At 33.4% G+C, this 24660-nt stretch overlaps 1 protein-coding gene across 1 annotated transcript in view; it reads right to left on the reverse strand.

Moving 5' to 3' along the window:
• Positions 1-3595: 3595 nt before the first annotated feature.
• LOC106627414 (G-protein coupled receptor dmsr-1) overlaps positions 3596-24660 on the reverse strand; it is a 150708-nt gene continuing 129643 nt past the window's right edge. Inside the window, exons 5-7 of the mRNA XM_014247511.3 lie at positions 24185-24460; positions 18922-20081; positions 3596-3843 (exon numbers count right to left, since the gene is read on the reverse strand). Coding sequence (XP_014102986.1) covers positions 3596-3843; positions 18922-20081; positions 24185-24246 — 1470 coding nt within the window. The 5' untranslated portion in view covers positions 24247-24460. The remainder of the gene's footprint in view (positions 3844-18921; positions 20082-24184; positions 24461-24660) is intronic.

Genomic DNA, 24660 nt, shown 5'->3' on the forward strand with positions numbered 1-24660 from the left:
CTTAAACAGACACTCCAAGTTTAGCTCCCAATTGTAACTGGAAGGTCCTCCACTTTACTGTTGTATATGTTTTTCTTATGATCGGGTAGAAAGCTTCATATCTTGCTTCATAGCTAGCTTGAAAAAATTAGTGCTCTACAAAATGGTCTCTTACGGTTTTTTCGTAAACTTAATTGTTTAAAAGATATTAGCGGTTGAAGTTTGCCTATTTTAAGGCAAATTTGTTTTTTTCTTTTGAATTTTATAACTCAATGAAAATACATCATTTTATATTGTAAAGCTTGCTTATGTACTGCTATGTTTTCAAGTAGTCCGAAGCGAGATACGAATCTTTCTACCCGATCATAAGAAAATAATAAATAACGGTAAAACGAATGACCTTTCCGTTAAAATTAAGAGCTCATACTTGGAGAGCGTTTCTTATCTACCAGCCATTTTTTCCAAGCGAAAACAACATTTATTATTTTGTTTTTTTGCCATCCTAATATACATATATACAATACCTACAAATATTTATCGTTATAAATATGAGTTATTAAATAAGTTTTTCAACTATATATGGCTTCTCAAACTTTCACAGTGCATACAAGTTTTTGGTTTGTTTACATGCTTTTAATAGTCTATACCTAAAAGTAGACCTAATGTTGGAAAACTAAAGTTAGAAAATCTTTTAAGAAACCCTAAAAGAGTTATCTACAATAGTATAATAAAATATTTTTATACTCGCATTGAATTTAAGCTTTGACTTATTAAAGCTAAATAAGTTTAGTAAGAATTTATTTAAAAATATTATTTTTATTTATCATACAGAAATTTAACATATTTAGCGTTTATTTTTGCCTTAACAATTAAGAATTCTATTTAATTAGTCTTACATACGAAATTCTACAGCCAAATTTTTGCATTCTCTGAAACCTATCTGGCTTAAATGCTATATATATACGAAAAATAGAAACTATTAAAGCTAACTGCTATAATTTATACGTAAGTTTATATTACAAATTCTTTAGTATGAAATTGGGAGCATATGAGATATTTGTCTTAGGGCTAATCAAATTATATTTTTTCCTTTTTTGATTAAAAACAATATATGATATATATAGATTTGGATATTTAAACAGTTATTAAGAGAAAACTTCTACGAAAGAGAATTCATTTGAAACTTGCTATCAAATGAAATGAAATTGAAAACAGACAATTTTAAGAAAATATGAGAAAGAAATGGCTAAACTTCCTTTGAATTTATACAATTTAAGATGTTGCACTTACGAATATTGAGTGTTCAATATACAAGAATTTCATTACAATATCTAGATATTATGGAAAAAAAGGTTCAGTATATAACTAGCTCCATCAGAACGGGGTTTTCTTGAAAATATATGTTCCGAATTTGCTACAGTTATTAGTAGGAGCCTGAAGCCATCACATTTTTTTAGCGTTTTTCCGTATATTCTGTATATAGTAGTAGTTTTCTATGCAATGGCCTACCAGTTTTTTAATCCGAACAAAAATAATTCTTGGCAGACCAAAAATGACAAAAATGTTAGGTAAAACTAAATTTTTTGTAAAAGGCAGCCAATTTTTTAATTTCCGAATTTTTCTCGATCGTAAGTCATTGATGGACAGTGTCTTCAGCAAGATTATTTAAGGCTTTGTCCAAGGGGCAGGCCAGAAACACTGCAGCTGTGGAGGACCTTCGTTTTTAAGCCATGTTCGTCCTTTTCTACCCATGAAGCTGCTCATTTGTCGGAATTACTGATATCGGACCACTCCAGCATATAGCTGCCATACAAACTTAACGATTGGAATCAAGTTCTTGTATGGAAAACTTTTGTAATTGACAAGATATCTTCAACAAATTTGGCTATTGTACTATTGTTTAAGACAACGGTAGAATCTTTGAAAAAAGTATATTGATCGGATCACTTTAGCATAGAGCTGCCATACAAACTGAACGATCAAAATCAAGTTCTTGTATGGAAATTTCTTTATTTGTGAAGGGTATTCTAGCTTCAGTGCAACCGAAATTAACGTGTTTTTTTGTTTAATTTTTTTAATGTCCAAAATTTTTTTATTTTTTTTCTTAAGTGTGCCCGTTTAAAACTAGAACACTGTGGCTCTCTCTTAGGTAATCTATCTAGGATATACAAATTTATATTATACAAGAAAACATTTGAAAATCCATTTTTGTTCAAAAATAAATTTTTTTTCAAAGTAATATCCAATTTAAGCCAAGTTTTGTGCAACAGATGAATAATATGATCGCCGGCTAACATAGTATACTTGATTTCCATCTCATATGCGTTCCATAAAAAAGAAACTATTATAATTTTTCGAACCAATTTTCTTGTTGATTTCAGCAAGAATCAAACAGATTTAATGTTAAGCCTGCAACATAGCACCACTTTATTCCTGTGCTTTGTTTTTGTACGCAAAAATACATATTTTTTTGTACAAGATTTCTATGCTAAATATTTAAAAAAAAAAGCGCATAACTATTTCACAAATTCAATACCAATTTAGCTAAAAAAATTACTTACGAACGCTTTTGTTGTAAATATGCATAACTTGACACTTAATTATTGAGCTAATAATGAAGTATAAGAACTCTTAATAAAAAATAAGTTTGTATTAGCACTTTTGTATATGTACATATACATATATGAAGCTATATAGGTGTATGTAAACTACTTAAATTACGGAACTAACTTAAATTTGCGCACTTAAAATGTGCACACACTTGCACTTACATGCCTGTGGAGCACTACACAACAGCCTTGAGGTATACAACGAACAACGAATCGATCACCAACTGCTAATAACTGCCCAGCACCACGCCTATTTACAAAAGCGCCTCACTGCCGCCGATGTGGACGCCTTCGCTGTCACAATTATACGAAGAAGCTCTGCTGCTGCGCCCGCATGAGCTGTCACTGCTGCTTCTGCAATCACCAACATCAGCGGCTGTATTGCTCTGGTGCTGTTCAACATTGAGGTTGTCGCTCAGCTGTGGCTCTTGTTGTTGTATTTGATGGTCAATCGAGGCACCAACCACCACTGCAACAACAATAGCCTGCGGCTGTTGTGACTGTGGCTGCGCCTGCTGATCTACACGTGCTTTCATGCGTTGTTCTGCAAATTGTTGCTGCTGCTGTTGTTGTTGTTGTGTTGGCGTGTGGCTTTGTTTTAGATTGCAGAGCATACAGCGCAGCATACTGTATCTGCGATTGCTGCTACGCCAACCGCTGGTGCTCTGCCGCTGCCGCTGCCGCTCCACCTCATAATGCTGCTGTTGCTGTTGCAATACGCAGTGCGCGCCTCTTGTGCCATCCGCACTGCTACTACTACTACTACTGCAATTATTGTTGTTGTGTCGATAGGCCGTCTCTTGCGCCGCAACATCATCACCGTCTGTTTTGTGTTCACGCGCAGCTGCGCTGCCATTGCCATTCGCCCAGCGCTCGGCATGCTTGCCGATAACGTTGCCCATTAGCGTGCCACCCCAGCCGCAGAGGCCGCTGCGCGCTGCCACTACGCTTGTTTCCTCATCGCCGTATGATGGCGTGGCGCGACAGCAAGGCATGTGACTTCGATGCTACACGTTCGTCACCTGCGTGGTCAGACACTGCTGTTCGACGGCGTGCGATTTGCTGGCCAATTCGCCGCGCAGTCGGCCGTTGATGCCAGTGCCGCCGTCGTCGTTTTGTGCCACTGGCAGCCATTTGTCAAGGAACTTCGGCCGGAAGAGCTTGGTGAATGTGGTGCGGAATTGACGGCTCATCGAGCAGTAGAGTATGAAATTGATGCTGGAATTGAGTAGCGCCAATATGTCCATGATGTCACCTGTTTGAAGGCGGTGCACAAAGAAATGGAAATGGAAGAGAAGAGAAAAGTACATTGAGAGAACTGAGTAAAGTGATTATGTGTGATTAAGTCTTTATTGCTGCTGGATATGCTACCGAGAAGCAGTTTATATGCTTAAATGGTTATGTAAACTTAGTATTGCCATTGCCTGGCTTTAATGGGTTATGTGGCTGGAAGTAAGTGCTGAGTGATGGTAGCAAAGCAAACCTGGGCGCAACACTTCAACAGCGTTGTTATCTTAAAGCTTAAAGAGGGAGATTAGGCAGTTTCAGTTTATGCTAACTTTAAATCTTTTTTAAATATTGTATGATTGAAAAAAATTTGGGTATAAATTCGATGTTTTTAAAAACATTTTTTACACACCTATTTCGAAAGTATATTAAAAACTGGAAGCAGTGACTTAATAAATTTGATGAAACTTTTAGGAAATTTCAGTAAAGTGTTGGAGAGAAGTTTAAAGTATTTCTTATATAAAAAGAAATGTTAACATGGGGTATACCGAAGCTATAAAATCCATCGCAGATTCATCTTTTTATTTATATCATAAAAGTGTATAAAAAGATTTTTATCATTCAGTTTTCCATTGAATTATATAATCGATATATTTATACATAATTTCGAGAAGACAATTAATCGAAAAAGTTTTTCATACAAACACTTGATTATGACCGGTCAGTTTGTATGACAGTAGTATGCTATAGGGAACCGATATCGGTCAATTCAATAAATGAGTAGATTCTTGGGCAGAAAAGCTTCAAATCGATAGATAGACGGACATACATGGCTAAATAGACTCAGCTAGCCACGTTGATCATTTATATATATAGTTTATAGTGTCTCTGACGTTTCTTTTTGGGTGTTAAAAACTTCGTGGAAAATTATATGTATATCCTATACAAATATGTATGTTAGAAATAGCTTACACGTGGACGTAGCGGTCTAAAGTTAGCACCCCATGTCCGAATTATTTGGTCACTTAAGATTCATACTAAGCTTAAGATAATGATTATTTGAATAAAGCTAAATCATTTAAAAGGCTGGTGAGGCTTACGAATACAAATATTTCACATGTTGTCATAAAATGCTCATAAATACATAAATTTATGTGCAAAAGTCGCTCTTTACAAAAATTTAATAATCTTATTGCAATAGTGACTATTTTTCCATAAAAACATGCCTTTATAATTAATACGCAGGTAAAGTTATTTATACATCAAATGACCTGAGTATTCATACAAGTTTTTTATAAATTTTGTGTTGCTCATACGACATGGTGTACTGCATGAATGTTCAGCCAGTTGATATATATTTTTAATTACGTATACTCGTAGACAGATGGAGGAGGATATGCACCGCGAAAATAGGTCTATTGTGTCCTCTTCATTCCAATAATATGTGAACTGGTGTTTCGGGTTTAAGCTCACAGAAGCGACAACTTTCGTCAGAGCTAATTCTTATTCTGTGCATATGCTTGCGTAGTATGCAGTGTCAAGTAAGAAATCCTATTAGTATGTTATTCTTAAGTTATTTTTATTAAATAAAATAATTTCGAGTTTTTAATTACATCACTACTAAATTAAACCCTATTTTCTCTTCCTCATGTCCCAGTTCTTCTTTTATAGTATGAGGGTTTATTGGGCAACAGCGTTTAGTCCCGTCGGCGGAACCGAAACTGCTACTTTCAAAAATTTGTCTGCTAGTTCGTTTTTGTTTTCAATATTTGTATATCCCGGAATACGAAATAATCGAACTTTATTTCGTTTGGCTACTGCTTTAAGTTTGCTGTCATATTCCCACACCATATGAGTTTTAATTTGGCATTATGATATTGCCAACAATGCGGCTTGGCTTTCATCCGAGTCTGCTGCTTAATTGTCATTCACCTGATTAAGACTTCTGCACGTGAGGTGATAGCGATTACATCTGCTAGAAAAATGCTAGTGTTTTCGTCCATGGGTATTGACAGCTTTGTTTTTTAGGCCTATGATTCCCACGTCAATGCCTACTGCAGTCTTGGATTCCTCTGTGTTTCACACTTGTTTGTGTGGTTTTATTTCTTTCTTTATCTGAGTTTGAGTCCATGATGTTTTTCTTCTTAAACTATGCTAAATTTGAAATTTATTATCTACGATACGTCTTTTGTTTCTGTTGCTTTTTTTATTGACACAATATTATCTTTCCTTTATATTTCTTCATTATTTTTAGGGTTGTCTTCTGTGAAAGTTCTATAACTGTTCTGTAAGGTCAAGTAGAGCTGCTAGTGCAACTTTGGGACTTGTTTTCATCTTATCTATAATTCCTTTAATATACTTATTTATGTATGCAACTGATTAAATTAATCTATCTGGTTAAAAACGCATCAGATGAATATTGAATTTTTGTATAAATGTTACGATTTTTATCATTTATACTTTTTGAAATGTTGCCAAACTATTAATTCGAACATTTAATTTGAGTCAATAAAACAGCAATAAAATATATATATGCATACCAATAAATATTTAAGACTTTGCAAAAGTATATGAAATCGAAATAACAAGTTGCAATTTGAAGTTATTTAAATTTTAATTCTATTTCTGCAAAAGAAATTTGAAAACTAAGCTCTTCACAAATACTTTAATATTATCAATATCAAACAGCTTTTCAGATAATCCTATAACTTACAAACGAAATGCTTTAAGACTCATTGCCAAACTAATTGGATTTATAAAGCTCAAATTGAAATATTTTCAAAATTCTTCAACGCATAAGTGAAATTTCATTAATATTTTAAGCGAAAAGAGCATTTTATTATAAATGTATGAGTGTTTATCTATGTGTTTCTATTCAAATATAGCTTTAGAAAGGCGCAAATGCTTGTGAATAAGGCATACGCCTAAATGTATGCAACGCATCAGCATGCATATGTATGTAGATTACGCTTGCGCAATTGTCTAGCTGTCGTCTGGCTCTGACGTTCTCCAGCTGTGTTGGCCCACAGCGTGCAACAACAGTAGCTCACCGTCAGTGGTCAACTTAATTAAACAACACTTGCTGCTCCGCTGGTTGCTCATACGCCATGTGTGGTCATTATAGAGTCATTGATTGCATATTCAAGCGCTGCTGCATAAATTCCAACCTATGCATGTTTAATAGCATGTGAACACATGCGTTAATCATATTTGCATGAAATTATATATATAAATAGCTGATGCTTTACTAATACATATAGTATACAAGTATATGTAGCATATATATTTTATAAAACATTTCTAGTTGTCAATATCGCCAATATGTGTTGTATATTAATAATATGTACATATATGCATAATATCACTCACGATGACCCATATGCTACAAGCACGCGTTCATAAACATACTTAAGTATAATAAACCAGCAAATATTAATTTATGCTTGGCAATTCTGCGTACTTTGGCAAACATAAAATATGTGCACTCGTGTCTGTTGGCCGCATACCAAGTTGATTACTTTGGTATTTATTGGATTAAAATTGTTGTCTAGCGTCAACGAGGTTTGTTGCTAACCCACCTAATCAACACGCGATTTGTGCCTAAGTACGGACGTATGTATCTATATGCATGCACATATGTGTATATGTATAGGAGACTTAACTGCGTAAATTGAGGGAATTAATTTATGTAAGAACGGGGAAATTTATACATAAATTGAAAGTAATTTAATAAACTCGTAGACTCGTCTGTGTAAATATATATATAAACAGATTACAATGCATTTTTTAATACCGAATATGTGTTAATGCATAAGTGCGCAGAGTTTGACCTTAGATTCGATTTGAAATTTTTTTTCAGACCTCTGTTTGAGACAATAACCTAAGTCAAATTTTATTAATATATCCATCGTCAAATTAATACAAAAGCTTTTCATATAAAGACTAGAGTTTGTTCGATCAATTTGTATGAGAGCTACAAGTATATGCTATGCAGGTCCGATCTAAAAAATATGTTCAGAAATTATACCGTTGACTTGGGCTAAACTCCATGCCAAATTTCGGCATCTTGTCAAATAAAAAATTTCCTTTACTTGAATCTTGAGTTTGATTGATCAGTTTGTATGGCAGCATATATCATATTGCGGTTCGATAAATTTATAGCATTTTGGGTATAAAAAAGCGTGTGTAACATTTCAGATCGACATATCAAAAACTAATGGACTAGTTCGTGTACATATAGACATACAGACGCACAGACTTATGTATCTAAATCGATATACCACATATATACAGTAGCGGACAGTGAAATCCGTACAATAAACAAATTAAAGTTTATTTTTAGTATTTGATTAGAATATCTAAATGTTTCATTTTAAGACAATAATATATGTTAAATGCATGAGTACATGTTTATAGGGTCTCTGATGTTTCGTTCTGAGGGTGGCAAACTGATTATTAGTAATAGCTTAGTTGATTGTTATACTGTGAACCGACAGTTGAAACTCCAAGTGAATGCCTACATTTTCTTTATTTAAGTTTCATGCGAGATTTTTTTTTGTAACCCAAGCCTAGCTTACCTTTTCTAGTTAGTTACTTCGGTAAAATATTTTTATTTTAAAGAATACGTCTAAATATAGGCCACTTGCTGGTGTTCCACTAAATAAATTGCTGCCTACATTTAGTAAGTTCTACATTAAACAGATTTTTCAATTTCAGCAATTTCATAGCTTTTTTAATAAAAAAAATATTTTGATTATCTTTCACAGAACGGTTCTAGATTTGTTTGGGTAGCCGCTTAAATAGTTTAGAACATTATACTTTTAACACCATTTAAATGTTTTTTGGTGTAGACAATAAATGGTCTGAATTACTGAATTTAAACTATGTATACCAAGCCACAATACTTTAAGTTAAAATAAGTTTAAGGTACTTAAGGGATTATATCCATTTGCTTGCACATCGTATGTTCATATATTTGAGAATAATCTCCGAAAATTAGAAATTAATCCGGCAAATACATAGTTTCGGAGATATGAGTTTATTTTTTAATTTAGTGCGTCCGAAACTTTAAAAGCGTTTTTCCCGAAAAATTCTCCGAAGAAATTTTCACACGACCCTCTTAGATAAATTTTTCAGGTAATGATCGAAGAAAAAAGATTTTTTGATGATAATTTGGAATGTCACTATGAAGTCTACATTTTTTTACCAAAAACATACTTATTTTCGGTGCACTACTATTTCAATGTACAAAGCCTAGCAGCCATTAGCCATTCTCGCACACGTAAGCAATTTTACAAAGCCAGTCTCATTTTAGAGCTTTAATTTCAAAGTACATGGCACATATCTCTCGCTTAACGGTATTTTGTGAGTGAAAGTGAGTGCACCCTGTAGTTAATTAGCGAAAGGTTGATTGTAAATCGAGCCTACTTTGTGTTTACTGTCAAAATGGCGACACATTTAGCAGCGCAATTAAACACGAAGCACAAACACATACACATAAACAATGAAAACGAGTCTCAAAGGCACACGGATATGCCGCAAAATCACAACTCAATATGCTAATTTATGGGAAATGTAATTAAGGTAAATGTTGGGTTTTACATTTCGTGAGATTTCGTCGCATTGTGGTTTAATCACGTTTGCACATTTGAGACACTAATTGAATGCTGAAATGACATGCCAATTTCTTGTTGTTGTTTGTGATGGAAATGTGTATTTGTTTGTGCTTCTGGGTAAAAACGTAATACAGCGAATGAGAAGTATTGATTTTGTTAATAAGAAAAGCGATTTAGCGATAGTGATTTAAAAATTAAGAAGAAAACTTTTGAAGAATTTTTTTACATATAATTTAATTATACTCTGAAAAGATTTCTACGAAGTTTTTATAACCCATAAGAATACGTCGGAGACCCTATAAAGTACAATACATATACTTAAATCATCAGCGTCTATATATACGTAAGCTAGTCTCTCAGTTTTTGAGATTTTGCACTACGTCCATTTATCTCCAAGAAGCTACTCGGACTGCTATAGCATTTACACAGCTGTCATATAAACTCAAGCGCTTGTATGGAAAACTTTTTTTTACCAGATATCTTCATGAATTTTCGTATGGATTATTATCTAAGGCAAGGATACAATCTCAAAAGAAATTGTTTGAATCGGACTACTATAGCATATAGCTGCCATTAAAAATTATCAATAAAAATTCAGTCTTTGTATTGATTATTGTTCGAAGCTATGGTATAATCTTCGAAGAAATTTTTTAGATCATACAAATTGATTGATCGAAATCAAGATAAAGATCTTATGTGATCTAATTATATAAGAAAGGTGTGAAGGGTATTATAGCTTTGATGCTGTTGAATTTAACATTTTTTGTTCTAATACTTTATTTTGCTAGTAAATAGTATTATTTTTGCAATTACTAAAACATGCCACAAATTCAAATGTTAAATGGCAGTTTTAAATTAATCAGTTTTAAGTAATTTAATAAGCACAAAATCATAATTCAATTTAGCTACAATTAAAATTTGCACTGAGCATTACTCACACACACATATATGCTTCCAAAAATATTGCACAATTACAATACAATTATGGAAATTTAAACATTTATATTTAAGTATAATATATTGTATGTGCACTCAGTGGCGATTTTGCAAAAATTCCGTATACACTTTTATTCAGTGAGAAAATAATTTAATACTTAGTAGCCACAGCTGCTAAAGTTCATAATTTGATTCACATTTAGTAATTATTAAATAGTGTAATTTGGCTTAAAGTTATATAATATACCATATTACCATAAATATTTTAATTCAGAACTAAGTTTGCACATGTGGATGATTAAATTGTAATTACGCTGGCATATTTAATTCATGGTACATTATGAAAATTGCGGTTAAATCAATTATATTACTAGTTAGCTCACAAACTGAGTTCCAATAATGGGACAAGTCGACATACATACATATAGTACAGCGAAGGTTTTTGTTATGTAGTTATCGATGTATACCAGTTACTGAAATGTAACACATATAATACAAAAAGTACAAATGAATTACCAACAAATTAAAGTTAGCATAGGGTGAAACAACTCACTAGAAATTAAGAGTCAATGATGGCTTTAGAAAGGGTGAAATTCTCAAAGATTACCAAAAAAATGATTATAGAAATTTTGCATTTGAATTCAACCTTAATTAACAGGAGGCTTTGTGTGTGTGGGCACGTTTTTATTTTAGAATAATAAAATTTTTATAGTTTATATATTTTTAGATTGAAGCCAAAATAGTGTTCAAAAAGGTGCCTGATTCTGAGCTTGTCATTATTGTAGACTATGCGACAACACTCTCCGCCAATTCTGACTCTGGAACAAAATCGATTTCTTTTCCAATTTTGTAAGCGTCGAGAAAGCCATTATGCCGTATTTATTTATGTCTTAAAAAAAAATTGGAAACATATTAAGAAACTTTTCTTTTGTAGACTAAAATTTAGTCGGCTTAAAATGTAAAGCTATATGATATGAAGGCCATTACAGCCAAAATTTTTAACAGGCGTATGGAAATTTGGATTAAACGTTGGCATGCTTCCAATTGCTAAGACGGATCCTATTTTGAAGGCAATAATAAAGATTTGTATCAAAATACGTGAACATTTATTTCTTTTGTGACAGTTCGGATACTAATTTGGTCAGATAGTATATAAAATTCTTTCTGGCAAAGAAATAATACTAAGCAAAATTATTTCCCTGCCAAAGTCATAATAGTAGAAAAATTTTCTAGCAAAAATTTCAAGCGTTTGTCCACTTATTCAACTGCAAATTGCTTTTATATCAAATTTGCAAGAAAATTACATTTTCATAGTGAAAGTTTTCAAGTGAGATAAGTACTTTGCTCAAACAATTACCGCTATCATGCATAGCAAACTCTCAAACCAACACCAACAAGACGCTGTCATTAGACTTAACCTAACGCTGCCTACAAGCAGCCGAAAGCATCAAGGCCGAAAATAATCGCTTGTCATTTACATATGCCACACGTCTGTGTTGCAGGCGAAATAAATAAGTACTCGGTGACTAAATACGCTCTCATACTCACATACACACCAGAAAATTTCGCACGAATGCATTTAGATGTTCATAATTACACACACACAGCAATAAATATATGGATGACATGAATTTTAAACAAACGAAAATTTCATTTCGATTTTGTTGTTTATTTAAACAGGCAGTTTTGACAATTCGCCTCATTACTGTCAGCTCATGTGACTTGCAAACGGATGTGCGAAGCTGTAGCAATCTACTTTGCGCACGAGTCGTACAACACGAATGCAAATGTGTGTGTGTGTGGGCCCAAAATAGCTGCAAATAATTTCGAAATATGCCGCACGCATAAGTAATGGCGCATAATTACATATTCATTACTTTAATATGCGTGCATTTGCTGCAACTGAAGGCCCCTTGCCTGAGCTGATTAAATGGAAAACGAATTGTGAATTTTAATTATTGAAATTTTGCATTTGCTTTCGTACTCAAATATTATTTGTGAATCCAATTCACCGAAAGTATATGCAAATGTTTGCAAATCGAGAATTATAATTAGCAAGTCCATTATGTGTTGAAAGTATGGTTCAATATGGAATGTTTAATGAATTACTCACAAGTATGTGAGCAAAATATTATTGAATAAGGTAATTGGATTTTATGTAATTACAGCTACACATTTCTTTGTTATTGACCATCAAATATTTTAACTAAATATTGTGCATAAGAATACGTATATACTTTTCTTTTGCTCAGCTTAATTTAATATGCAATTTTTATACTCTGAGTAGCGTACATTAAGTTTGCAACGAAGTCTTTAACACTCAGATGGAAACGTCGGAGACCCTATAAAGTATATTATAAATGATCAGCGTGACTGACTCAATTAAGTCATGCCCCTCTGTCTGTTTATATGCGAAGACTAGCTCTCAGTTTTTGAGATACTATATAAACTGATCGATCAAGATCCAGTTTTTTTATGGAAAAATTTTTAATTTGACAAGATATCTGCACGGAATTTGGCATATATAATATTATTGTCCAAGGCAGCGCTAGAATTTCCTAACAAAGTGCTTGGATTTGACAACTGTAGCGTATAGCTGCCATACAAATTCTTCAATCAATATCAAGATAAAGACCTTTTAACCCTTATATGCTATAAAAAATGGGCCTGGAAAGGGTATTATAGCTCATCTCCAGGTAATAATAATTGCCAGTTATTATATAAAAATATGTGATTATGTCTCCTAAACTCTGCCTAATGGCAGCCTTTTGGAATAAATTGGAATTCTCATCTTCTTGTAGTTGGTAAATTTGAATTATTGGACTACAGTTTGTAGTCAGAATTGGAAGACAATTGGTCTGTTGAATACCCCAGAGAAATCAGGGGAGTGTCAAATTATCTTTGATTCGAGCAATGTCGTCCATACCAATAAAAACTATGCGTGCTGCTATTGATTCATGGCCGAATCGTTTAATGGCTTGTGTGAAAGCAAAAGGTGAGCACTTTGAATAAAATATTGTACGTTGCTTATTTAGTATATTTGTTATTAGACACAATTAATTTTATTAAAAAATTTATTAAAGTTTAATTTTTACAACGGCCTGAACGTGTAACAGAACTTATGGCTGAACTAAGTAATTTATAATATGCAAACTATAGACTCCAAAACAACAATTTTATTTGTCCTTAGCATAAACAGATATAGTAGTAGATAAACAGATTTAGAGTAGCGTTACATTATTATCTAAAATTCAGCATTTACACCCCCTAGTAAAGTATTTGGGAGGTTTTAAGTGAAACATATTTGGGAGTAGACGTAAAACTACAAAAAATGTATATTGTATTTATTCCCCAATTTGAAAATCGAAATTATTAACTGGAAATTAAAAATTAATGTATTTTATTATAAAATTATAATAAAACACCCTGCAGTAATATTTTGACTGCCGATAAGCGATTGCCTTTTGACATATGCTGTTTTTGTGCTAAAATTATTATTTCCTTGGGCAGTTATTATGCAATTTTCCTCTAGCTGTGAAAAATTTAACGCAAATATATTTTTTCAAAAAGAAAAAAATATATATATATATACATATACATAAATATAGCATTTATAAACTTATAGCCGTATAGCTTTTAGTTTAAAACACACAAAATTCTGATTCGAACTTAATTAATTCAGTGTTTGTAGAAAATTTCATATTAATTTATTTGCGTAAATAAAAATTTTATATATTTTTATAATTTATGCAGTGATTATATATCTGCATACACCCATATTTCTCTATGCAATACTTTGCTAAATTCACCGTATTTACCGAATAAAAATTGCTTCAATTAGCAAAAGTAAATACCCAAATAACATTCGAAAAGTGAGGAGTGTGTGTGCCTAATGTGGCGACGCATATAAATACTTTCATTATTTTTGCATTTGTCAAACAACAAAATGCTAGATATGTGACTGAATATGTTTGTTTTGCTCAAATAAATAGCATATATGTCATTATTCATATGTGTGCGTGAAAGCGTTTTATTTGCCACCATTTATTTAAATCATGCCAACACGCTGTTGCTTATTTATATTCAAGTGTTTATAGTAGCATCTAAATGGTATATATGCATATATGTAAACTGCTTGTAAATATGTAAAATTGTAGCTGAAATATATGCGCATTTGCTTATGTGGACCATTTCTATGCCTAAATAGCGGTGTTATATTTCAAGTTGAAGTGGCGCATTTACATACACATAAAAAAATACTTACACATACGAATTTTTGTGGACAAAAAATTATTTTTTAAGTAAATACAGTATATGCGCGTGGAAAATTAGTTCAAATAGAGAAAAAGTCGATTTTAGTCAAAATTGAGGGAAGAAGCATTCACGAAAAGAGATGCAGTTTTTTCTGCTTATAATATTTATTAAATTTTGTCTGCGTTAAATATGTTCACTCTGATAATTTTGCAGTTGTTCTTCTTCTTATTGAAAATTTGGAGGAATAAGAAAATTAGAATATGTTCTCACGAATATAATATATTTAAGCTCGTTTACTAGCAAAAAAAAAAATATATATATATATGAAACTATATACTGCGTAAAAAATTTTCTTCTGAGTATTTTAAACATAACATATATAAAATAACGTCTTTATGCTGAATTAATAGCTTAGGTGACATGCATATATTTAAAAGAAGGTAATGTTAAAATTATCAAACAATTATTAAAGCAAAATAATGAGATTTTTTAATAAATATCTCAGTAAGTTTGACTTTAGGAATTATATCCATTTAAAAGTCAGAAAAAACGCGTTTTTCTTGAATTTAAGGTGTTATATTTAACAATTAAATAAAAATAATATAAATTTACAGAATTAGATATACATGTATGTACTTTAAAAATCGGTGATATAATAATTTTGAAAAATTTTCAATTTGTGTGATCCCGTAGCTGATCTCCAGGAAGGCCTCCTAAAAAAGTTGTCTGTTGGTGAGGAAGATTCGTATGGTTAAAATTATCTCAAATCGATGAACAAAAAGAAATAGTTAAAACAATATATCAATAAAGGTAATAATGAAAAAATACGTTTTTTTTGAGTGGCCTAAATAATGAAAAATCTTTTTCCTTCCTTCATTTGCTGAAAAATGTATATAAGTATACATACATGGATTTTTCTCATCGACTCTGAAAACAGCGTTTCGAGAAAAAGGGTTTTAAAAGTTTGGGAGCCGATTACACTAGGTTGAATAATTGCTTGAATTAGGGTACTACTTATTTGCCGGATCAACGTGAAATTTTCGTAGAATATTTTAAAATATATTTTCATTCCATATATGTACATATAAGCAAATAAATTCGATTTTCTGAACTTCACAACTGGTTATAATCCCTTTATATTACAAGATTTGCGTTTCAAGAGAATAACGTGTCGTATACATAACATGCGCCAACTGATCTGTTTACTGAAATCAGAAAATTTAATAAGTCATTTCATTATAGATCTCAACATTACAATTACTAAGAGGACTAAAAATATGTGTCAATGAATATGAATAGCAGCGATTAAATATCGTAAATATGTAGAAACAACTGATTGAACATCACGCATTAATAGAGCATTATGTGCAAGATTATGGCTTTCGGGTTGATATCTGAAACAATTTAAATAGTAAAATTTTGTATACGAGTCATAAATGTCCTAAAAATATCACAGATATACCTACTTTGATACACGACTTGCAAACTCTTTAAAATGTATATCAACTTATGTTACGTATACGCTACGTCGATCTTTATTAGGTATATATATTTCAAAGCGTGTTATTTGTGAAGAAAATATGTTTTCACACCAATATCGATCTAATAAAACCGCTATATTTGATGTTGAAGGTCTTTTTTGTATTACTTAATGAGCGTAGTCATTAGAGCTTCTACTACCACATGTTATGGCAATCGGATGGATTTACTTCCACAAATCCAGTATGAGGCTTCATTGATAGCACCCAACACTATGTAAAAGTTAAAACAACGACCTTAACTTTTCTTTCTCATCGAACAAGGATAGCACTTAATAGATGAAATAACTCCACTCAAGGTCTCTTCTTTTTAAAAAAGATTAAAAAAACTGAAGAGTTATCGAAGAGTTGTTAAAAAACGAATTAACAGAATTAATTAAATATTTTAAACTTTATTTCATTAGAATAAAAAATTTCCAACAATTTTAAATTTTTGCTACACAAAATTAATATAAATAATCAACAGTTCAAAAGTTTTGGGAAAAGCTGATTGAATATAAAGAAATAATTAATTTATTGAATTTTTTTAGCTCATTACAAATTTTCCAAAAAAAAAGGGTCGCGTAGCTGAGTCCCGGCAAACAAATATTAATAATCATTGTGGTTGTTGCTTTGGTTTCTGCTGTTGATTTCATTAGAACATATTTCGCTTGTTAACAACCATTAAAATGTTGCAATTAATTATGTTGTTTTACTCCCTGTAGCGCGTAAAATGTCGCTAAAAGTCAAATATTGTAAAAGTTGTTCAAGTGGTTAAAGTGGGAAAAATTATTAATTGTTTAATTTAGCTTTTATTGCATTTTGTCATTTTCTTTAGCTTTGTACTTGGTTATTTGTGTTGGGCTCCCCGGGCTGCAGCAATGTCATAGCAGCGCTTTTGTAATTAATTTGATTTACTTTTTAATTGCTGTTGAGTGGCTGAAAGGGTGCAAAAGCCGATGTCGGCTGCATACGAGTATAGACATATAGAAAAATGGTAGAAAAAAGTGATAGAATTGACTGCAGATCGAGAGAAGGCGGCAACAAGTTTTGCAAAATGAATATAATATTTGGGATAATACAATTAGAAAAGGAAAACAAAACTGTAGAGTATAAAGACAAAAAGTTATGAAAAACCAGAAAAAATGGTAACTTCGGTTGCAACGAAGCTATAATACCCTTCACAGATACAAAGGTTCCTTATAATAACTTGATTCTGATCCAATTTCGTGAAGATACATGGTCAAATTAAAGAGTTTTCCATACAAGCACTTGATTCCGATCGGTCAATTTGTGTGGCAGCTATATGCTATAGTCATCTGATCAGAACAATTTCTTTAGAAATTACATTGTTGCCTTAGGAAGTAACTCATGCCAAATTTCGTGAAGATATTACGTCAAATAAAAAAGTTACCCATACCAGCACTTGATTTCGTTTGTTCAGTTTGTATGGCAGTTATATACTATAGTGGTCCGATATCGGCCGTTTCAGCAAATGAGCAGCTTCTTAGTGAGGAAAGGACAGGGGCACAATTTTAGCTTTCGATAGCTTAAAAACTGAGGGACTAGTTCGCGTATATACAGGCAGACAGACGGACATGGCTTAATCAACTCTGCTCATCATGCTGATCCTTTATATATATATATATTATAGGATCTCCGACGTTTCCTTCTTGGTGTTACAAACTTCGTGGCAAACTTAATATACGCTGTTCAGGGTATAAAAAGTAAAAGAGTTTTAAGAAATAAAGAGGTAAGGGAGAGCTAAATTTGTGCGTGAGCGAATGTGGAAAACTCTTGCATTTGTGAGAAATATCTATGAGATTTTTCGAGATTATCTCAAAAGGTAATTGTAAAAATGCTGCCAATTAATTCGAAATTCGTTACTGGTTGAAATTTGAGCAGAATGGGTTTACTTTTGGCACCAAATCAATATTCTTTTTTAGTAGTCTCATGCCCATTTATGATTCTACAGTATATTGCCCAGTATCAGAAATATCTGCTCCAAAAATGCCCATAGTCAAAAGTTTCTTTTGATCGCAATTTCGTACAGATACAATTTCGGTTTTTACTCAATTTGCAACTGTGTTTTCAATATCGAAGGTTTTCAGTAAATTCTAATGAGATAAATCTAATACCTTATGATATATATACATTAAGAGAGCGAAACCTTATCCACTTTTGAGGGGTTTGCAATTGTATCAAACTCAAGTTTTATAGCAGTTTAAATGTATTTGAATTGAACAGTTCTATGGGCGTGGCAATTTAACATTTCCGCCCATTTACAAAATCAACTGTGCGTCAAATTTAATTTTTCATCAAAAGGCATCGCGACTCTTTAACTATCTCATGCAGTTTGCGATGTCACAAACAACCGTTAGATGCACAAAGCAATAATACCCTTGTGCATCATGTTACCAGAGTGAAAAAGAGTTAAAAACAGCGCATTTCGCGAACGGCTGGAAAGTTTTAATTAGCGCTGGGGCGTATTATATACTTTGAGCGACGTTAATGTGCTGTCCCAGCGCACAGCCAATGCAATTTGTTGGCCGCGAAATGCAAGTAAAAATTCAACGCCACAACGCCAAAGTGCTGACAGTGTCTAAATGGCTCTAGAGACCGCACTGCCAAAGCGAATATCCAGCAGTCTATGTGAACATTGCACTACCAGGCAGCTATCGCGCTTATATAAAGTGACTACAAAACACGTTAATACACACGCACTCATACATGCACATACTCTCAAAGTTATTTAGGCATTTACATATAGTTAGCACTACTCACTCAGCTTTAGGTAGCATTGCATGAGGAAGGCATCGCCCAGCATGGTGTTTAGCAAACCCATAATGCCCTGCGGGAATTCAGTAATGAGAAAGAGCAACAAAACCGCCAACAGCATGCGCGTCGTGCGATCCGTTTGCTTTTCCTTCTCCAGTGTTTTGCTATTTTTGCGCGGTCGCTGTTCCAACACCTTGCCGTTGACGATGGGCTTCATGCCGTTCGCTGCGTTGCTGGTAAGCATTTTGCGCCGTCGCTTGGCCTCCAACAGCGCCACTATCAGGCGCACGGATAGTATCGTCAGCGCAATGCACGGTATCAGCTTGATGAGTACGCTGTAGATGAGGAAGGTTGAGTTGCGCAGCGATTTATTGTGTAGCGCCAAATCGCTGTGATACAATTTATAGACGGTGATGTTGTGATGCGGCTGTTGCCATGGCGACACGGTTGTGGTAGCCACAGTAGTAAGCGTCGAGGCTGTAGTAACCATTACATCACTCGCATTCCATGACGCGTCATATGTTGTTGCCAAAACGCTACCGTTTGCGGCAGACGCATTTCCAGTTGCCCATGCAGCTGCTGTAACCTGTGCCTGCAACTGCAATTGCTGCGTCTGATTTGCCATCTCATTGTGATAATCGATAATGAATTGCGTCAGCGGTTCCGAGTATATGATTTTTCCATGCTCATCGATGGTTTCGAGAAACTCCACAATGGCGGAGACTAAGTAGAAGGATGGCGACACCACCAATATACAAACAATGTACGCCGTGATGATGGTGAATATGGTGGTGCGCATGCCACACCAAATGCTATTCTTTTGCGGATAGCCGACGGCTATGTAACGCCACACCGCCAGCGTGATTGTCAGCCATATGCTAATTGTGTGCAGCACTTGTGCGAATATTGAGTGGAATTTGATGAAGCAAGCCCAGCCGTAGCTGAGACGCTGCTCGCGTGTCAGTCGCTCGGCGAGTATGTAGTCGTGTGTAGTGTAGGGTATATACTCGATCATGACGGCGAGGTCGGCCACTGCGAGCCCGGTGAGTATGGCATTGGTGGGGGAGCGCATTTCCTTGCGTGTCAGCACTATGATGTTGAGTGTGTTTGCTACGGTGCCAAGTATACAGACGATGAGCGATATGTAGCCATGCCAAATTTTGTAGCTGTATTGAAAGAGAATTTAGAGATATAATTATGAAGTGAAACTATCGGAGTGTGCTGTGTAATTGCTTTTAAAATAAAATAAAATACAATAAAGTCAAGTGATTTCAAATGATTATATTCGAAAAAAGTAAGGAAGGACTAAGTTCGGGTGTAACCAAACATTTTATTAGAGAAAAGATCAAATCCGGCAAAATACGTTCAGGTGTTGGTAAAGTTTTATAGTAAAATAGATTTTAGTCTAGGGCAAGTTTTCACTCATTTTTACCCATTTTATGCACATATGCACCATTATTAGAAAATCAAGCTCTCTTAATTTTACTAAGATAACCCACATATTTGTCGATATATGCGGTATAAAGTCAGCCGGAAGTTCGAAAATCTTTCTATTGGGTAAATGAGGGCTAAAAGAATTATTGCTTCGATTCAACCGATTTTATTCTATCCGAATTTTATATAAAATATCTCACAGATTGACCTGTATTTGCCATAAAAAGTTACCAATATAAACTGGGGTCCACACGCTGCAGTACATGGGTGCTTGAAGGGTTGTTTTTTTTTTTTTGGCCAATTTTTGGTCGTTAGGTTGTCCACCTCAAAGGCACTTTTTGCGGACTTTAGCTATCTGAAAACGCAAGCGACATGTGAATAATGTTTATGCACCTATGAAAATGACAAGCAAAAACGTTCGTGATTGGCGCAAACGGTGACCAAACCAGGATTGACTATCAGAATGGGGTTTCCTTTTTATTTAGAGGGATTGTCAGGGCATCATTTGCTAAGAGTTGCTTCCGTACAGCCAAAGTCTTAATTCAGACGTGTATTGGTAACAATTTGATTGTTTGGTGTAATCAACCGCTCAAAACAGGATTGTAATCCACCAAAACACGGCCAGGCCATACACAACGTTACCGATTCACCGGAAGCCCCCGGGAGCTTGGTTTTGAGGTTCTTATGCACGCATCATATAGGTTGGATATCACCTATAACTTATATACCTGTTCCTATATGTCGCGAATGATTTTGCTATTGAAAAATTCGACTTAAGCGAAGCTTTAATAAATGGACTTTCCCAGTTATATTGCCGAGAGAAAAGAGGGTTTTTATGAGAGTAGCATTATGATATTACCTTGACTTAAAAAGAATCATTCTAACTATGCTGTAGGCGCTGTATAATTGTTTCGACTGATATCAGCCTTGTTTGATGATGATGTGTTTATTCTGTTAATTGAAACATCCTTAGGAGAAGTGGATAGCATTTTTAAATATTTTTAAACGAATTTAAGTATTTTTTAGTTCGCCTTATCCTTCCAAAAACAAGTATATTGATTTCATGAGATATAGCACTTTTGGTAACGCATTTTTTGGAATATGCAACCCCCATATTCTTCAGATCTGCGCTATTCACATTTTTTTATATCACAAAAAAGTTTTTGATGAGTGAAAAAAGTTAGCAACAATGAAGAAGTACTTAACTATGTCCTATTTTGAAGTGAAAAGCTACATGTTTACCATAATAGGTGTATTGCGTTAAATGGAAACTATATTGAGGAATGCAATCTTCGATATGCAATGCAAATGCAATTTTCGCAAAAAATATTATTTACTTTGAGGAGGTGTGAACCTTTCAGCTATATTTCATAACTGAGTTGTTTGTTGTAGAGGTATGCAACGTTGAGTAGTTTACCCCTTTTTGAGTTATGATAAAGGAGAAAGCTGAGTCAAAAGATCAAATAGTAGTCTAATTTAATGCGTCTGTGACTATTTGTAGGTCTAATTTGATGAGTTTATCCGCATTCTCAAACGAAAAAGAGCTTTACTTGTTTATGATTTCGTATCATGTTTAGCACATAATTAAATTATTAATATTTTAATGCCAACTTCGAGCAATTGTTACCGTATGCTACAAACATATATATAGCAAAAATATATATATAGGCACAAAACGCTTTTCAAACCAGTCTACATCAAAAAGTATGTGAAAGTATAATTGGTTTGACAAAGCGGAAAATAATCAATTTTTTTTATTACTTAATATCTCAAATCATTAATGAAGCAATTATACATCCTCTTGTATCACTGAGTAACATTCCACGTTCACACACCCACATGCATACTGACGTGTTTAGTGCATATGTGAGTGTAATTAATTTAAATGATGCTTCTTACCACGCGTGTGGCGAGTGAACAAACTCCAAATAGCACACCAAGAAAATTTACTCTGACAATGCGCACGCAGCACACACGCACACATGCGCAAAATGAACAAAGCAACCGCTCAGAGATTGCATTAACGCAAACAAGGTATGAAAATACGAACACACATACATGTCATAAGCAACAGCAACAACACGGCAACAAAGTTTTTATAATGTCAACACATTAATGTAGACATTAAATGCCAACGCACTCACACACCAACAACAACAATAACACAACCGGGCGCGCACAACGTAAGCACATTGCGTGCGTTAACGTAAACGTATAACTACAACAAATACACAGTGAAAGCTCAATGACAATCACTGTGTTTTTCTGTGTGTGCGCCAACACCTACACCAACACACGCTCAATTACATGCATGCAAACACGTTAATGGTTTTTGCCACATCGCGTAGAGAGCGTGTTATGTTAGACGTTGTATTGCGGTGTGTTGAGGTGGGGCCGGAAAGCAATAGAATTGGATTGCTCGGAAGCAATTAACGAACCGCAAATGCGCTTGGCACGGTGTACATGGCGTATACGCAACTCAATATATTTGCAGCACAAAATTAATAAATAAAACAAAATTTGCAGCAGCAACAACAACAGTTAATGGATACATTCGGTTAGTGGTAATAACGCATAACTGCTTGTGCATGTATGTATGTATGGGTGAGTACGGATTCATTCTCATGCATGCAGCTATGACTTAGTCATATGTGTGGAGTGGATTTAGCGCTTATGCCTAAAATAGACACACAATCGCATTTTTGATTAGCTTGTCTTTCCTTGCAACTGCTTTATTGCAGTATTTTTTTCTGAATCCATTTATTTGTACAAAAGCCGTTCAGTTAAGTTATTCGGTTTCTTTGAAAGTAAGTAGAGTTTTATTAGAATTTTCAATATTAGTTTTGAAATAAAATTTTTAAAATTAATAACTATTATTTCTGTTTATAAAATTAAAAACTTTTACTTTAGTACTATTTACCAAGAATTTTCATATTTCCAAAATTTTTCAATATATTTAATCGTATTTGGGGTTTTCCAATACTTTTGGAATCAGTTAAATTTAGAGAGAAATTATTAAGTGAAATAAATGGAAAGCCGATTTTCAAGAAAAAGATATAGAATCTTGTATCTGTATAATTTTATGAAGAAACAAGTTAAGATCTATTGAACTTAACTCAAAATTTGGCTTACGAATAAGATTTGCCCTTTATAATAATTAGTAAGCATTAATTTGTGAGCTGGTATTTGCTATATCTATGATTCATGTCCTCTAAAATTCCAAATCCTATGTATACTAAGACCCCGATTTTTATTTTTCTTTATATTGTACAAGGTCCTAGATTTTCTGTCGCCTGTCAAAGCCATATTTAAGAGGCTGATGCCATAGAAGAGCCTAGTAGTCGCCATTTTGTATCAAAAAGTCAAAATAATATTTTATGTTCCCAAATAAATGTCTAAAAAATACTAAAGAAAAGGTAGTCGCAAAATTTTTCTTTACTTTTAGAATAGATTTTTAAAATTGAGTTCCTTTTGAGCGCTTTACACTGACTTAAGTCCTTATCTAATCTGATCATTCATATATTTTGCCAGGCTACTATATCTTAAACAATGGTTTACAAAACGTTGGTATGGTCAGAGCTAAAAATATACATATCTTTTCATTTAATTGTTAGGAATTAGGCATTTGTAAATTTAAAGTTTTATAACATAGTATATTTTTTTCAAGCATCTATTCAATACCTTTTAAGTGTTTCCTTCAACCAATTATTATTCTAAGCATTACACAACCTTTAGCCTTTTAAATGGGCAATAAAAAAATTGCGTAAATTTAACAAGAGTAGCATTGATTATAAAACCTACCATAATATCTAACAATAAGCTTCCAAATATTTACCTGGTGTGAAAATTATCGAGGCCACTGCCACAGTAAATCGTCTGTGATTCATTGGATGCCATTATGTTGATGTCATTTAATTGTCGATGTTTGTGGAAGCTTCAGTTAACAGCTGTGCTTTGAGGTTGCCACTGTTATTAAATGAGGTTTCGTTGCTGCCTGCAGGTGTGTCTGTTGCATTTAATTTCTATTATAAACTGCAACTACGGTTTTAATTATATCTCAGCATGCAAATTGTGTTGAGAGTCTGTTACGTGCCGTTTTCACAGCGGACACCTGAAAGTATAAGAGAAATATTTGCATGAAATTTAATATCTAACAATAAAAAAGAATAAATATATATATATGAAAGTCTTAAATATATGTGTAATTGTAAACTGTTGTAATTGCGTCTTAAATATATATTATATGATTGTTAGAGTTTTAAGGCAATAAAACTTTAACTTAATTTTATCGGTTACCCGAGTCCTGATGTT

The sequence above is a fragment of the Bactrocera oleae genome, chromosome 6 (genome assembly GCF_042242935.1).
Source record: "Bactrocera oleae isolate idBacOlea1 chromosome 6, idBacOlea1, whole genome shotgun sequence".
Taxonomy (NCBI): Eukaryota; Metazoa; Arthropoda; class Insecta; order Diptera; family Tephritidae; genus Bactrocera; species Bactrocera oleae.